General features: G+C 36.2%; 1 protein-coding gene across 3 annotated transcripts in view; it reads left to right on the top strand.

Annotated features, from left to right (window-relative positions):
* Window positions 1-6,103: 6,103 nt before the first annotated feature.
* The window catches only part of TDRD1 (tudor domain containing 1), a 38,964-nt gene continuing 29,523 nt past the window's right edge, over window positions 6,104-15,544 (top strand). For 2 of the 3 annotated variants that reach the window (XM_069460491.1, XM_069460492.1), the window contains exons 1-2: window positions 6,125-6,422; window positions 8,467-8,519. In XM_069460491.1, the coding sequence (XP_069316592.1) occupies window positions 6,125-6,422; window positions 8,467-8,519 (351 nt within the window). Of the gene's footprint in view, window positions 6,423-8,466; window positions 8,520-15,544 lie in introns of all 3 variants that reach the window. The other variant, XM_069460493.1, reaches the window with a different exon arrangement.

The raw sequence follows: 15,544 nt of genomic DNA on the forward strand, positions 1-15,544 counted from the left end.
ACGAAATAAGAATACCTTAATCCTCAAATTGTTTCCATCCTGAACATGCAAACTGGTTCCGCATGAATGGAAGAAATTTTGTGTGTGTTTAGGCGTGGTATAAGAGTAAAGTAGAAATGGTAGCAGCCCTTTCAGTACGTAGGTGGCACCAGCCACTGTACTGAGTGGTTTACGGACAGTCTCTTCATTTAATCCTCATGATTAAAATTTATGAGGAAGTTACTGCTTCTGTCCACGTTTTACAGTCACTGAATCCTGGAAAGGTGAAGTGATTTGCCCAAGATAGCATAGCTAAATGAGGAAGTTGAGACTTCGTTCAGGCTAGCTTCAAAGCTCATGCTGTACTGAACCATTGAGTTTTGTAGCTTTAAGACAGAGTGTTTCCTTTGAGTAGAAGAATGGCTCTCTTTGAATGCATGGGGTTACCAGGAAGACAAAGCAAACACTAGGGAAGGAAAAATATTAAAGCTAAGTATTATCTCTGCATGCACTTTTGATATTAAAAGAAGCTCTAGGCTGTGGTTTCATGGCGGGAAAAGAAATGGCTTACCTTACTGTTTGCAGTGTATCCTAGGATGCTCCCAGCAGCATGAGGGAGAGGGGGTAAGATTTCAAAGGAGTTAAAGAGGAGGGTCTTCCCTAGGGAGCCATAAGTTGTACTGCGGTCAAAGCATGAAGCACAGAATAAAAAGACATAGAAAGCCGAGGCCTCATTTTTACCTGTAGAACTATAGAAATTAGTCACTCTTAGTCCACTGCTCTTTTATACATCAGTGATTCCCAATTCAAAGAAAATAAGGATGCCTTTAATAGAAATGTTGGGACCCTTCTATTAATAATTAACTTCTTGTTTAAGCTTTATAAAGCACGTAACTAATTACTGAGGATTCCAGGATAATTAAATACATTTTTATGCATCACCAGTAGCATGTAAAAAATAGTAGGTTGTATATGGGGGAAATTGTTTATTTTAAAACTGGGTGAGGTCAGCCCTTGAGATTTTGTGACCCTTGCAGCAATACCTGTCACATCTCCTTACCTGCATATCAGAAGTCTGCAGCCTGAGGTTGGGAATGCATTATGCCTTAGGGCCTGTCCACTTGAGATTCACGTACGCCTGGTGGTTGGGACCAGATGAAGCAAAGTAGGAATACATGTAAAGTCTTACAGGAGTTTTGTAATATTAAAATTCAGCCTTAATAGCCTGCATCTCAGTTGTGGTGTTACATAAATATGTTTAACTTCATAGAACTGTAAATGTTGAAATTCATACAACTGTACATCAAAGTAAATATAATGGTTTGATCCTTACACATCTTTTAAAAATTCCAAAAGGTTTTAGGTGTCTGAAAGTTTTATGTGGACTCCTGGTTGCCTGCTCCAAAAGCTAATGCATAAATGGAAGTAGTGTTCAAAGTCAGGGATATCTTGACTCTCCCGCTGGACCGGTTGTCAGCCCACATCTGGATCCAGTGCTGTTATGAGAATCCTGTCTAGATGAGGGTCTCTGATGAACTAGAGAAAGTCCACAATCATGAGGAGTCTGGAAGGTGTTATATGAGCAGGTGAAGGACCTGGAGGAAGGGAACCTGATGGCTGTCTCAGATGTTTTTTGTGGTCGCAGGACAGCAAAAAAAGTGAGTCAGTTGGCAAGAGAACCATTTTACAAAGAAGATTGTAGTGCAGTTGGCTGTCCCAAATGAAAGGCAGTAAGACACTTCTAGTCTTAGAACAAGCCTAAATGTCTATTTGTCCTAGGTGTTGTAATGAAAATTGCTAAATAGGGTGAGGCAAGTGAGGTGTTCTTTAAACCTAAATATTACTATTCCACCATATTTTAAGCTTAAATTCTCTTTACTTGCTACCTAAACTTTACAGCGAATCTAAGACTGACAACAACGGTTGTCCTAAAGTCAAATATATTTACTAATATTTGGATTTTGGGAGAGTTGTTGTTGTTGAAGTTTTGTTATTAAATTTCAGTAAACCTCACAGCATGATGTAATTCTCCACTTTAGACTGCCAGATGTCATTTCAAACATTGAATTTCATTTTTCCTGTCCAAGTTGTCATGAAAACAGCATAATAATGCATTTTAAATAGTCTTTATAATCTGAATATCTTTTGAATGCCTAGTTGTAAAAAGCACCATATTGGATGCTATGGGAAATCTAGGGTTTTTTTTTGGCTTATTTTTAAAAATAAGAGTTCCTGTACTCAAGCAACTTAAAATAATCTAGAAGACAGACATAATTATCTATAGGTGACTGTAACACAGGGTAGTGAGGAGCTGACTATGGATTGACTGGCAACCTAAGTTACTGAATAAGGACAGTGTTATGAAAGGCTATCTCAGGAGTCACATGCAGCATGTTAAGGGTCCTCCTGCTTGGTGTCTTGAGAAGATGACTATACCCTAGGTTTATGGTTTGAATATTATTATAATCGTTTACTTGGTTTAGAATGAAATAACCACGTCTTAGGGAAAAAAGGTTTAATTTAATGTGAAATGATACTTCAATCTTTAAAGTGCTTTTTTCTATAAAAGCAATTCATCCTTTAGCATAATTTAGAAAAATGAAAGGACAGTGAAAGATTCCCTCATCAACCCACCTACCCCATAGTACTCATTGTTATTTAAAATTCATTCATCTCTTTTTTTACAGAGTTTTGTGTTTTCTTTTGCAGTTATATTGAATATACAGGTTTTTTTCCTGATTTTTCATTTGCCATTCTAACAGACATTTTACAATGTTTTTGGAAGCCAGGATTCTGAGTGATAATGTAATAGTCTGTCTAGTAGAGGCTTCACAGTTAACTTTTCCTTTTTGCCATTTTAAATGGACATTAATACATATAGGATTTTTTAGTATTTAAGGATTATTTTAATAGGAAGATTTATATAAATAAAGTTACCAAGTCAGTGGCTAGGAATGTTTTTAAAAACTCTTTAGATATATGTATGTTGCCATATTGCTTCCAAGAAAGAGCATATTTAATTTATACTCCCTTCAGTAATGAGTGTTCTTTTCCTTTTTTCTTTTTCTTTCTTTCTTTCTTTTTTTTTTTTTTTGTGTTCTTTTTAATTACACCCATGCTAGGCAGAAAATAATACATAGTTATGTCAGTTTTTCTTCTATAGATAAAGTTGCATCATGTTTTTCCCCTTATGTGTATCAACTAATCTTCATCCTCTCTGTATTCTGTTAATGCATTTTGCTTCTTTATTTTATTGGTATCTGTAGCAATTGGACTGCAAATCATAGAAAACCCCTAGACTGACTTGTCTGATCCCACAGCAAGTCTATGCATAGGCACACCAGAGCTGGAGTGGTGACTCTCCACCCCCCTGAGGGTGTGCTTATTGCTTCCTGCTTGCTGGATGGGTGATACATGTCCAGGCCTCAGGTCCACATAGCAGGAAGACAGAAGGGAAGGACCCTGCTAGCCACATCTGTCCCTGTTCATCAGGAAAGGGTAGAGCTTTCTCAGAAGCCCCCCTCCGGAGAACTCTAATTGTGACCAATATTGTCACTAACTTCAGCTGGCACATCAGAGGTTGGATGGTGTTTGAGTCAGTCAACCATGGTGTCTGCTAAAGTATCTGAGTGTTTTCACTATTTATCCCACTTTTGAAAAGGTATCAAATTTGTCATCCTGGTGATAATACTGTTTTCCCTATCCTGTTTACTATTGGTAGTAAGCTTTTAATTGTTCATGTGGTCAGGCTTGCTATCATTTCCTTTGTGAATTTTTTTAAAACCACTTTTAAATTAAAACAACAACAAAAAATCTTCTGGGATAGTCTGAGGTGGAGATTTGTGTATATTGTGATGCTTGAATGTGGCCCATATGATACTAGTTTTTTTTTTTTTTTGGAGTTAGTTGAGGTGGTCTTTGTAGTCCAGTATACGCTCAATGTTGAAGAATTAATGTTCTTGGTTGTATTGGTCCCTATTAGAATAAGTCTGTTGTGTTGCTAAAATAGTCCGTATTACTGCTTGTCTTCTGTTTGATCAGTAGGGTCTAAGGCAGGTGTGTCCTTAACATTGTGGATTGAATTTCTTCTCCATCAATTGGTTTTTGCTTTACACATCTCAAAACAACATTATTGTGACTCAGAGATTCCTGGCTGCTTGCTGTGTCCTTGGAGTGCTTTTTTTAAAGTCGATGTAAAATATCTTCCTTTGTCTCAATATTTTCTAGCTGGAGTTCTATTTCATCTGCCATTAATATTAATATTCTACCTTTTTTAGTTATTTGCATAGCACATAACTGGTCCTTTTTTTTTTTCAGCCTTACCATAAAATTTGGTTTTATGTGTACCTTTTGTGCCTAACGTCTTCCTCAATGTTTTCTCCCTGTGTCCTTTTTTTTTTTTTCTTTTTTGATACTAATTCATTGATACTTACTTGGGTATGGTTCTGTCATTTTATTTGATGTTTTCTATTTGCCTTGCTTAACTTTTTTTTTTCTGTTGGATTAAGATTTTTTTTCTTCTGTGATTTTAAAGTTATGCATTATGCTTCTATTCTTGCGGGGGGTTCTATAATATTTTAATGCACATTCTTTTTATTTCTTTGCAAAGAAATATTTCTTTTTATTTCTGTGCAAAGTCTAGAGTTACTCAGCATTCACATCCCACCCCCACCCAATTTTACCTGGAGGTTGTTTTCCTTTTGTAATTTAACACTATTGCTCTCTTATTGCATAAAACATTGTAATTCTTAGTCTCCCTCCATTTTAGGCATGCTTATTGGTACAGGTGTACCTCCCCTGGCAGCTGTGGGATCTCTCACTGTAGCCGCCCACCTGCAGTCCTTCTATGAGGAATCTTCCCAGGGTTTGGTTCACTGAGAGTTCCCCACCTTTGACTGTGCTTGCTTTTTTTTTTTTTTTTTTTTAACTTCGTTATCTTTTCTGTATTGTCATTGGATTAGGTTAGGTCTAATTGAAAACAAGAAATGAGATGGAAGTCTTGGGATACCAACAGGGAGGATTTTTCTGCAGTTTCTTTATTTTCTATTCAAAACCATGTTAAACAATATTTAGATATTACTCATGCTAGTTTTCAGCTCTCTGTAACTTTTTTTCCTCCTCTGAGCAGTTTTGGGAGAATAAGCAGAAGTTTTGCCTGGAGTCTGCAGATAAAGCTATAGGTCACTACTTCAAAGAGAAGAGTTGTCACTTTACTCCCTCTGGGCAGGGCACTTAGTATTCTTTAGGAGTAATAGAAATACTAAATAATTTAAAACTACACGTGAAATATTATATTTCTATTGAATGAGGTTATTATAGAACATAATAAACAGAATTTTACAGGTTTTAAAATAAAAAGCAATAAAAAAATAATGAGCCAGCATCATTTCTGGATAGAGGTTTCTCAGGGGCCCTTTGTGACAGATTAAACACGGAATGCTTGCAATAGAGAAAGGTGCACACAGACAGGTCCTTAGAAGCAGTAGGTACAAGTTGCAGTTTATAGAAGTTCAGCTGGAGATTATCAAAGCAGGGGGCTTGGGAAAGCCAGACGGAAGGGGGGTCAGCTGAGATGGATTGTGAAGGGGGACGGGATGGTCAGGCAGATGAGAGAGCCAGGGCCTTGTGGGTAGTGAGTTCAGCACATTCAAGGACTTGATGCATCGTAAAGAGGAGAGAGGATCGAGGGATTCTGAGAAGGTAGGAAGGTAGGTGATGACCGGATTGAAACAGTAACCTCTATTGTGTTTTGCCTTTAAGGTGTAGGCTTTAGGTTGGAAATATGTCTTTTAAAACATGAAAGACCTTTGCTATTACTGTTGTTTCAAAAGCTTTTAAAAGTAATGAATTGGTGTTGAACTCTGAGATTACTCTCTTGATTTCTCTTGAGTTGGTCTTTTCTTGGTCTGTTAAATTTGGAGTTTGTACTTAATTGATAGAGAATGTTTTTTTTTTTTTCCCTTTGTACTTTTTAGGGCTGGCTTTGATGTCATGGTTATGTCCGCTTTGGAATCGTTTATAGGAATTAACCTGTTACATAAAGAAATCACCTGAGCCTACCGTTCTACTTTTGAAATTAAAAGTTGCCTCTTAAATACATTTCTTTCCTTAGACCTCTGTGAATGTTAAGTTGCCTCTTAATACGATGTCAAGAAATAATTTGGAAGCATCGACTTGTAAAATGACAGAACCATTTAATTTTGAGAAAAATGAAAGCAAGCTTTCGCCACAAAATTCTTTAAGAAGTCCTGGAGCACATCCTAACCATCCTAATTTCAGGTTGAAAAGCCCAGAGAATGGAAGTAAAAAGAACAATTTTTTGCTTTGTGAGCAAACAAAACAGTATTTGGCTAGTCAAGAAGACAATTCAGTATCTTCAAACCTTAATGGCATCAATGGGGAAGTGGTTGGATTCAAAGGAGACAGGAAGAAATTGCCAACAGGTGAGTGAAAACTTCAGGCTTACTACTTTTTTATTCTGATGGTTTCTGTGACTTATCACAAGTATGTATAACCACACACAAGTGGGCTATTAACAGAAGAGCCAAATGACTACCTTACAGTATCTGCATTTAATTATTTAGAAGGAAAAACCAGATACCAAATAGCTACCTTTGGCTTGATTGATCACGGAAAGAATTCTTAGGGTCTGCAGATGAGCTTTGTCCCTTATAGTCAAAGGACTGTATTAGGAATGTAGAAAGGAAACCCTCTTGCTTTTTAAAGGGGTGTTCTAAAGATTGGCCATGTTTTTAAAATACCATGCAAATTTTATGCTGTAAATATAGTAGCTCACAAAGATATATCTGAGATTTTAACTGGTTTTGATTTTACTTGTCTTATCATTCGTTTAGTCCCAATTCTAAAAACCTGCTTTTTAAGGAGGCTAGGTCCTGGTAAAATTTAGCCTCAGAATATTTGTGAGATGTGGTCTTTTAACATTATGGTGATATAATTCTCAGAATATGGCCCTTGGGCCTCTGGGGTTCCCCAAGAGGTCAAAACTATTTTCTTAATAACGTTAAAACATTATTTACCTTTTTTGCTATGCTGGCTTTACACTTACGGTACAAAAGCAAGGATAGCTAAAGGCCTCATTAGCTCACCTTAAGGCAGGAGCACCAGTCTGGGCTAGTGATCATTGAGTTTTTCATTGCCATACGCTTGCAGTTAAATCAAACAAAACCCAGAAATGCCAATTTCACTTAAATATGTCCTTTATGGAGCAGTAAAAATTATTAATTTTATTAAATCTTGACCCTTGTATACAACTGTATTTAATATTTTGTGTAATGGGAATTACTCCTAACTTCTGAAGATTGAAAGTATGAAAAGCATGTGTGCAATTGAGTTGTGAGATTAAGGGAAACTTTTCTCGGGTTATCCTTTTCACTTGAAAAGAATGACAGAGTGGTTCTTCAGACTTTGCTATCTGGCAAGCATTTTCGCAAAAATTAATAAAAGTGAGCCTATGACTTCAAGGAAAACAGCTGACAGTATTTTGTTAATGATAAAACTCATGCTTGCAAGCAAATTGAGATTTCAAGAACTTGTGTCTGCCACTCTAAGAACTTTTGGTACTTAAAGACTGTTCTAGTGAGATGCAAGGTGATATTAACACGTGAATTTTTGATACTGTATAATGAAATGTGTCAACATTTGGCAACTCTGCATAACTCAGTAGACTAGTCTTTCCCAGATGACCAGTGCATGGTTTTGCACAGTCTTGCGTGGGTAAAAATCCATTCAAAGTGCAGGTTAAATCAATGGATTGTAATGTAACAACATGAAAAGTTCGTTGATGTGGTTTTAGAGTCCACATTGCAACTAACCCTTAAACTACTCCTTTTTGGTGTGATATTAAAGGAGAATATCCACATTTATCTGAGAAGGACATTAAATATTCGTCCTTTCTGAAAATATCTGTGTGCGGCCAGATTTTTTTTTCATATGTTTCAACCAAAACCACATATTACAACAATGAATGCAGAAACATGTATGTGAATCTAGCTGTCTAAGCCAGACATTAAAGAGCTATGCAAAAATGTAAAACTCTTCTCGCTGTTTTGTTTTGGAAAATAAAGTTTTTCAAAAAATTGTCAACATGCAATGCATTCATTTTTAAATGAATATTTTAAATTTAGTTTTGATTACTAATATAGTAAATGTTGGTAGAAATAAGCCATGTAAATAAAAGCTCTTTGGGTGCTCAATTTTTAAGTGTAAAGGGGTTCTGAGTTCAAAAAGTTTGAGAACTGCTGCCTTAGTAAATGGAGAAAAGCTCACAATGAAAGGAACAATAGTCAAGAAAATTTCAGACAAGTCTTTATTTTCCATTAGGAAAAGTAGGATGTTGCTTATTTACGGTGTAGTTATAAGGCCATTGTGGCATAGCCCTGTTATTTGAATATCACCTAATTATGCTGTTTTGCATTATGAGGAATGAAAAGTATTTGGCTTTTATTAGGAATTATTTTTCCTCCCCAGGAAATTCACCATTAAAAGTTGGAAATAATTCACCACCCAAAGAAGTAAATACTGTAAGTTATTTTTAAAATCAATGTTGTGTTTTTGTTCAGGTAAAAAAATTCTAAACGTTTTTGTATTTTGTTAATAAAGAATACTTAATTTGTAAGTATCATTCAAGATTAAACTTCTTTTCTTTAGTACCTTTTAAAAAAATGCAACTTTTTCTTTTAGGTAAGTATAGATTCACATGCAGTTGTAAGAGATAACAAAGGGAGATCCTGTATAGCCTTTGCCCAATTTCCCCCAGTGGTGACATGCTGCAGAACAATAATAGCACAATGTCACAACTGGGATTTGACATAGATGCCATCAGGATACAGAACATTTCTATCACTACAAGGGTCCCTTGTCCACTTCCCTCTTCTTAATCCCTGGCAGCCACTAATATAATCCATATTTCCACAGTTTTGTCATTTTGAGAATGTTATATAAAAGGTTACATACAGGCAGTGTGTAACCTTTCGGGATTTTTTTTTTTTTCATTTTGCATTTATTCTCTGGAGATTGATCTAGGTTGTATGTATCAGTGGTTTGATCCTTTTATTGCTGAGTAATATTCCATGGTATTGATAGCTTGTTTAACCATTCACCCATTGAAGTGCACCTGGGTTGTTTCCAGTTTTTGGCTATTAAAACTAAAACTGCTATCTTCGTTCATGTACAGGGTTTTATGTAAACCTAAGTTTTTAGTGCTCTAGGATAAAATGCCCAGGGGTGCAATTTCTAGGTTGTACAGTTGTTGCATACTTTGTTTTTTAAGAAACTGCCAAATGTTTTCCAAAGTGACTGTACTATTTACATTCTCACCAAGAATGAGGGATCCAGTTTCTCTGCATCCTAACCAACATTTGGTGTTGTCAGTATTTTTATTTTACCCATTTTCATGATGTGTAGTAATCGTGTTGTGGTTTTAATTTGCATTCCTCTAATGATGCCAAACATCTTTTCATGTGCTTATTGGCCTCTTGGGTGAAATGTTTTCATGTCTTTTATCCATTTTCTAATTGGATTTTTTTTTTTTTTTACTGTTTCGAAAGTTCTTTATATATTTCAGATATTAGTTCTTAGTCAAGTATGTGATTTGTAAATACTTTCTCCTAGTCTGCAGCTTGTCTTTTTATCCTCTTAATAGGGTCAGTTTTTTTCCTTTCATGGAGTATGCTTTTGGTGTCATCTAAAAACTCTTGCTACTCCAGATCCTGAAAATGTTCATTTTTTTCCCCCAGAAAAGTTTGATAGTTTTACATTTTGAGTTTTGATACATTTTGAGTTAATTTTGTTGAAGTTAAGAAACTTAGGTTGAGGTTTACTTTTTTTTTCTTATGGATGTTCATTTGTTCTAGTGCCATTTGTTGAAAATGCTATCTTTACTGAATTGCTTTTGCACTTTTGTCAAATCAACTGGCATATTTGTGTAGGTCTATTCTAAGCTCTCTATTGATCTTTGTATCTGTCCCTCCACCAGTACCACAGAGTCTTGACTACTGGACTATGTAATAAATCTTGGAATTGGGAAGAATGATTCCTCCCACTTTTTTTTTTTTCTTTTTCAAAGTTGTTTTAGCTATTCTAAGTTTCTTTGCCTTCCAATATACAGTTTAGAATAATCTCATCCATATCTACAAAAAAAATCATTCTGGGATTTTGGCAGGAATTGCTTTAAACCTGTATATCAGTTGGGGAATTACTGACATCTTCGCTGTGTTGAATCTTCAGTCCATGAGCACAGTTATCTCTCCATTTATGATCTTTGATTTCTTTCATTTTATAGTTTTCAGCTTACAAGTCTTGTACATGTTTTGCTAGATTTACACATAAGTATCTCATTTTTTGAGTGATTGTAAATTTACTATTGCATTTTTAATTTCCCTGTGTCCCCATGTTCATTGTTAATCTATAGAAATATTATTGGTTTTTGTATGTTTATCTTGTGACCTTGCTGAAGTCACTTATTCTAGGGAATTTTTTTTAGATCCTTTACAATTGTCTACACAGATAATCATATCATTGCAAATTTTCTTTTTTCTTTCCTTTCCTTTCTTTCTTTCCTTCTTGTCTTTCCTCCTTTCTTTCTTATTTATAAACAACAGAAATGTATTGCTTGCAGTTCTGTAGGATGGGAAGCCCAAGATCAAGGCACCAGTCTTGGTGTCTGGTGAAGCCTGCTTGCTTCATAGATGGAACCTTGTTCCTCTCTCTCAAGCCTTTGTTTTAAATTTTTTTTTGTTATGGATACCTAATAGCTGTGTATATTTACGGGGTGCATGTCATGTTTTGATATAGGTATACACTGTATAATAAATCAGGGTCATTGGGGCATCCACCTCAAGCATTTATCATTTATGTAAGGAACATTCCAATTCCACCCTTTTAGTTACCTTAAAATATACAATAACTTATTGTTGACTATGGTCATCCTGTTGTGCTGTTAAAATGCTAGATCTTAGGGACAGTTTTATTTCTTCCTTTTCAATATATATAGCTTTTATTTACTTTCTTGCCTTTATTGCACTGGAAGGAACTATATTGAATAAGAGTGGTGACAGTGGCCATCTTGCCTTGTTTCCAGTCTTAGGGAGAAAATATTCAGTCTTTCACCATTAAGTATTTAATAGAATGTTGGATGGAGGTTTTTGTAGATGCTCTTTATCAAGTTGATGAAGTTTTCCCTATTCCTACTTTTCTGATACTTTTGATCATGAATAGGTATTGATTTTTTGTCAAAGGCTTTTTCTGCATTTGTTGATATGATAGTGATTTTTTTTTCCTTTAGCCTGTTTATTTGGTGGATTACATTGCTATTTTGAATATTTAACCAGTGTCTTGCTTGGATTCCTGGAATAAATCCCACTTTGTCATGGTATCATTTTTATGTGTTGCTGAATTCTATCTGGTAACATTTTGATAAGGATTTTTATATCTGTTTTCACAGAGATTTTGGTCTATAATTTTCTTTACTGTCTTTGTGGTTTGAGTATCAAGGTAATATTAGCTTCATAAAATGTTTTCTGGAAGAGAGAGTGTATAGAATTGGTGTTAATTCTTCTTTAACATTTCAGCCGGGCGTGGTGGCTCACGCCTGTAATCCTAGCACTCTGGGAGGCCGAGGTGGGCGGATCGTTTGAGCTCAGGAGTTCGAGACCAGCCTGAGCAAGAGCGAGACCCCATCTCTACTAAAAATAGAAAGAAATTATATGGACAGCTAAAAATATATATAGAAAAAAAAAATTAGCCGGGCATGGTGGCTCATGCCTGTAGTCCCAGCTACTCGGGAGGCTGAGACAGGAGGATCGCTTGAGCTCAGGAGTTTGAGGTTGCTGTGAGCTAGGCTGACGCCACGGCACTCACTCTAGCCTGGGCAACAGAGTGAGACTCTGTCTCAAAAAAAAAAAAAAAAAAAAAAAACATTTTGTAGAGTTCTCTTATGAAAACCGTCTGGACCTGGAGATTTCTTTTGGGGGAATTTTAAAACTATAATTTCTTTAATATTTATAGGTCTATTCAAATTATTTCATATTTTGATAATTCATGTTTTTTAAGGAATTGATTCATTTTGTCTACATTGTCAAATTTGTGTGTAGAGTTGTTCCAAGTCTATTATCATTTTGATTTCTGTGGTCTATGGTTATGTTCTGTTTAAGTCCTGATATTGGTAATTTCTACCTTATCCCTTTTCCTCATTATCTGTCTTGCTAGAGGTTTGTCAGTTTTATTGATATTTTCAAAGAACCAGGTCTTTGTTTCTTCTCCTCCCCCCCCTGCAATTTTGTTTTTAATCTCATTGATTTCTGTTCTTTGTTTCCTTCCTTCTACTTCCTTTGGCATGTTTTGCTATTTTTCTAGGTTGTCAAGATGAGAGCTTAGGTTATTGATTTGAAACCTTTTCTCATATGGGCATTTAGTGCTATACATTTCCCTATCAGCAGTGCTTTAACTGTGTCCCACAAATTTTGGTATGTTGTATTTCCATTTTCTTTCAGTTCAGTGTATCTTTTGTTTACCTTGAGACTTCCTCTTTGACCCATGCGTCATTTAGAAGTGTATTTTTTAGTTTCCAAGTGTTTGAGATTATCTGTTCTCTTTCTGCTAATGATTTCAAGTTTGAGTCTATTGTGGTCAGAGAACACTCTGTATGATTTCGGTTTTCTTAAGTTTTTGACATTTGTTTTTATGGCTCAGGATGTAGTCTTTGTATATGTTCTCTTTTCACTTGAAAAGCATGTGTATTGTGCTGTTGTTGGATCAGATGATCTACATATCTAATAGATCTTGTTGGTTGACTGTGATATGGAGGTCTGTGTTCTTACTGATTTTCTGTTACATCAATTGTGGAGATGGGGGTATTGACATTTTTAATGCTATAATTATGTATCGTCTGTTTCTCTTTATGGTGGTTTTTCTTCACATTTTGTAGCTCTGTTTGTAACATACATATTTAGGATTGCTATGTCTTATTGGATTGACTCATTTGTCATCATAATGTACGTCCCTCTCTGTGTAGTAACTTTCCTCTGTAATCTAGTTTATCTGATATTAATACAACCGCTCATATTTTCTTTTAACACTTATTTGTTTTTTCCATTTTTTTAGTTTCAATCTGTCTATATTGTTATACTTGGAATGAGTTTCTTACAGACAGCATGTAATTGGTAACATTTTTTAATGCACTCAGCCAGTCTGTCTTTTAATTGGTGTGTTTAGACTATTTATATTTGATGTAATTATTGATATTTAAGGCTTTAAGCCTGCCATTTGTGTTTTGTTCTGTTTTTCTTTTACTGCTTTCTTGTGGGTTACTTGAATACTTTTTGTGATTCCATTTTGATTTGTCTATAATGTTAAGTGCTTTTCCAGTGGTTGCTCTAGATGTTACATAATATATACACAACTTATCACAGTGTACTGGCATCCTCATTTTACCAATTTGAGTATAGTGTAAAACACCTTACTTTCTCTTACATTCCTTTACTCTCACCCCTTTAGGTCTTACATATTTTATCTGCATAGATTTAGAACTGCTTCAGACAGTGTTATCATTTTTGCTTGAACTGTCAAACATAATTTAGAAAACTCAGGAGAAGGAAAGTCTATCGGACCTATTCATATTTTTGTTTATTGTGTTTTTCTTCCCTTTCTATTCTGATGTTTCTTCCTTTATCATTTCCTTTCTGTTTAGAGAACTTCCTTAAGCCATTTTTTTTTTTTTTTTTTAGGATAGATCTATTGGCAACCAATTCTCTTAATTTTCTTTCATCTGAGAAAGTCTTGATTTCCCTTCATTCCTGAAGGATATTTTCCTTGGATAAATTTATCAGATAACAGTTCTTTTCTTTCAGAACTGGTAAAACATTTTGTCAGTTTCTTTTGGTCTATGTGGTCTGTAATGAGAAATCTGTCTTTTAATTGTTTTTCCCCCTAGAGGTAAGGTGTCATTTTTGTGTTTGCTTTTTAAGCATTTAGTTTTCAGAAGTTCGATTAAGATGTGTCTTGGTCTAGATTTCTTTCAGTTTATTTTGTTTGGAGTTCACTCAGCGTCTTGAATTAGATTTATATTTTTTGCCAAATTTTGGAAGTTTTCAGCAATTTCTTTGAGTACTTTGTTAGCCCAACCTTCTTTCTCCTTTCCTTCTGGGACTCTGAAGATGTGAATGTTAAGTTTTTGTTACAGTCCAGCAAGTCCCTGAGGCTCTGTTCCTTGCCCCCCCCAGTCCATTTTCTCTCTGTTGCTGAGATTAAGCAGTTTCTATTGTTCTATCCTAAAGTTCACTGATTCTTGCCTCTTTCCCCTCCATTCTGCTTTTGAGCCCACCATTGTTTTTTATTTTGGTTATTATACTTTACAGTTCTAAAATTTCCATTTGGTGGTTCTTTGTATCTTCTGTTTCTTCACTGAGATTCTGTATTCATTTGTTTGAAGGATGTTTGTAATTGCGTATTATAATATTGATGGCTGCCTTAAAATCTTCATAAATTAACATCTGTCATCTTGATGTTGGCATCTTTTTTTTTTTTGCATTTAGTTGTGATCTTCTTGATTCTTGGAATGATGAATCATTTTCTACTGAAACTGGGATATCATAGATATTATGAGACTCTATATCTTATTTAAACTTTCTATTTTAGCTGGCTTTCTCTGATGCTACTCCATCAGGGGAAGGGGGGTGGGGCTGCCTTGTTACTGCCAGGTGCGTTGAGTGGTAGATGTCCATGTTCCTCACTCAGCCTCCAGTGTTCAGGTGGGGAGCTCTTCCTTCTGCTGGGTACGGGTGGGAGTTTCAGCTTCGTGCTGGGCTTTAGCTGGTTCCTCCCTGGCTGGAAGTGGTGAATGCCTCCTTACGAGGGTAGGGAGAGGGTCGACACTGAGCTATTGGGTGTTGGGAGGGACTTGTTACTGTTGAATGGTGGTGAAAAGTCCTGACTCTTCACTAGGCTTCCTCTGACACCACCCCAGCAGGGGAAGGGGGCACCTCAGAACTGCCTGGTGGAAATCCAGGCTCCCTTGTGGTCTCCACAGGAAGGGTATCATCTCCCCCCACCCCAGGGATGAAATGCCGGCACCCTTTTCTGTTGGCTTTTTCTGAATCCATAACAGTTGTAATAAGGAGCACCTTATTATAGACTCACGAGGCTAGACGCCTGGGCCCCACACTCTTATCTGTGGAGCACAGTATTTTCTGTCATGTTTTTCTGGAGTAGAGCAGTTACTGATAAAAGTTTTCAGTTTTGCTGTCCGCCTGTTTCCTGGTCCTTTGGGTAGAGAGCAGGGTTTTGTTTTGTTTTTTCTTAGTTTAAGTGACAGGGTCTCATTGTGTTGCCCAGGCTGGAGTGCAGTGGCTGTTCACAGGTGCTATCATGGCACACTGTAGCCTGGAACTCCTGGGCTCAAGCAATTCTCCTGCCTCAGCCTCCTGAGTAGCTGGGACTACAGGCATGCGCCACTGCACCAGGTTAGAGGGCAGCATTTCTGTTGGGGCTTTTATTGTCTGTGCCTTTTAGTGTTTCTGGGTTGCTGGCTTCTCTGGCACCCAATCTCTGG

Source organism: Eulemur rufifrons, chromosome 28 (assembly GCF_041146395.1).
Source record: "Eulemur rufifrons isolate Redbay chromosome 28, OSU_ERuf_1, whole genome shotgun sequence".
In the NCBI taxonomy this organism is placed as follows: Eukaryota; Metazoa; Chordata; class Mammalia; order Primates; family Lemuridae; genus Eulemur; species Eulemur rufifrons.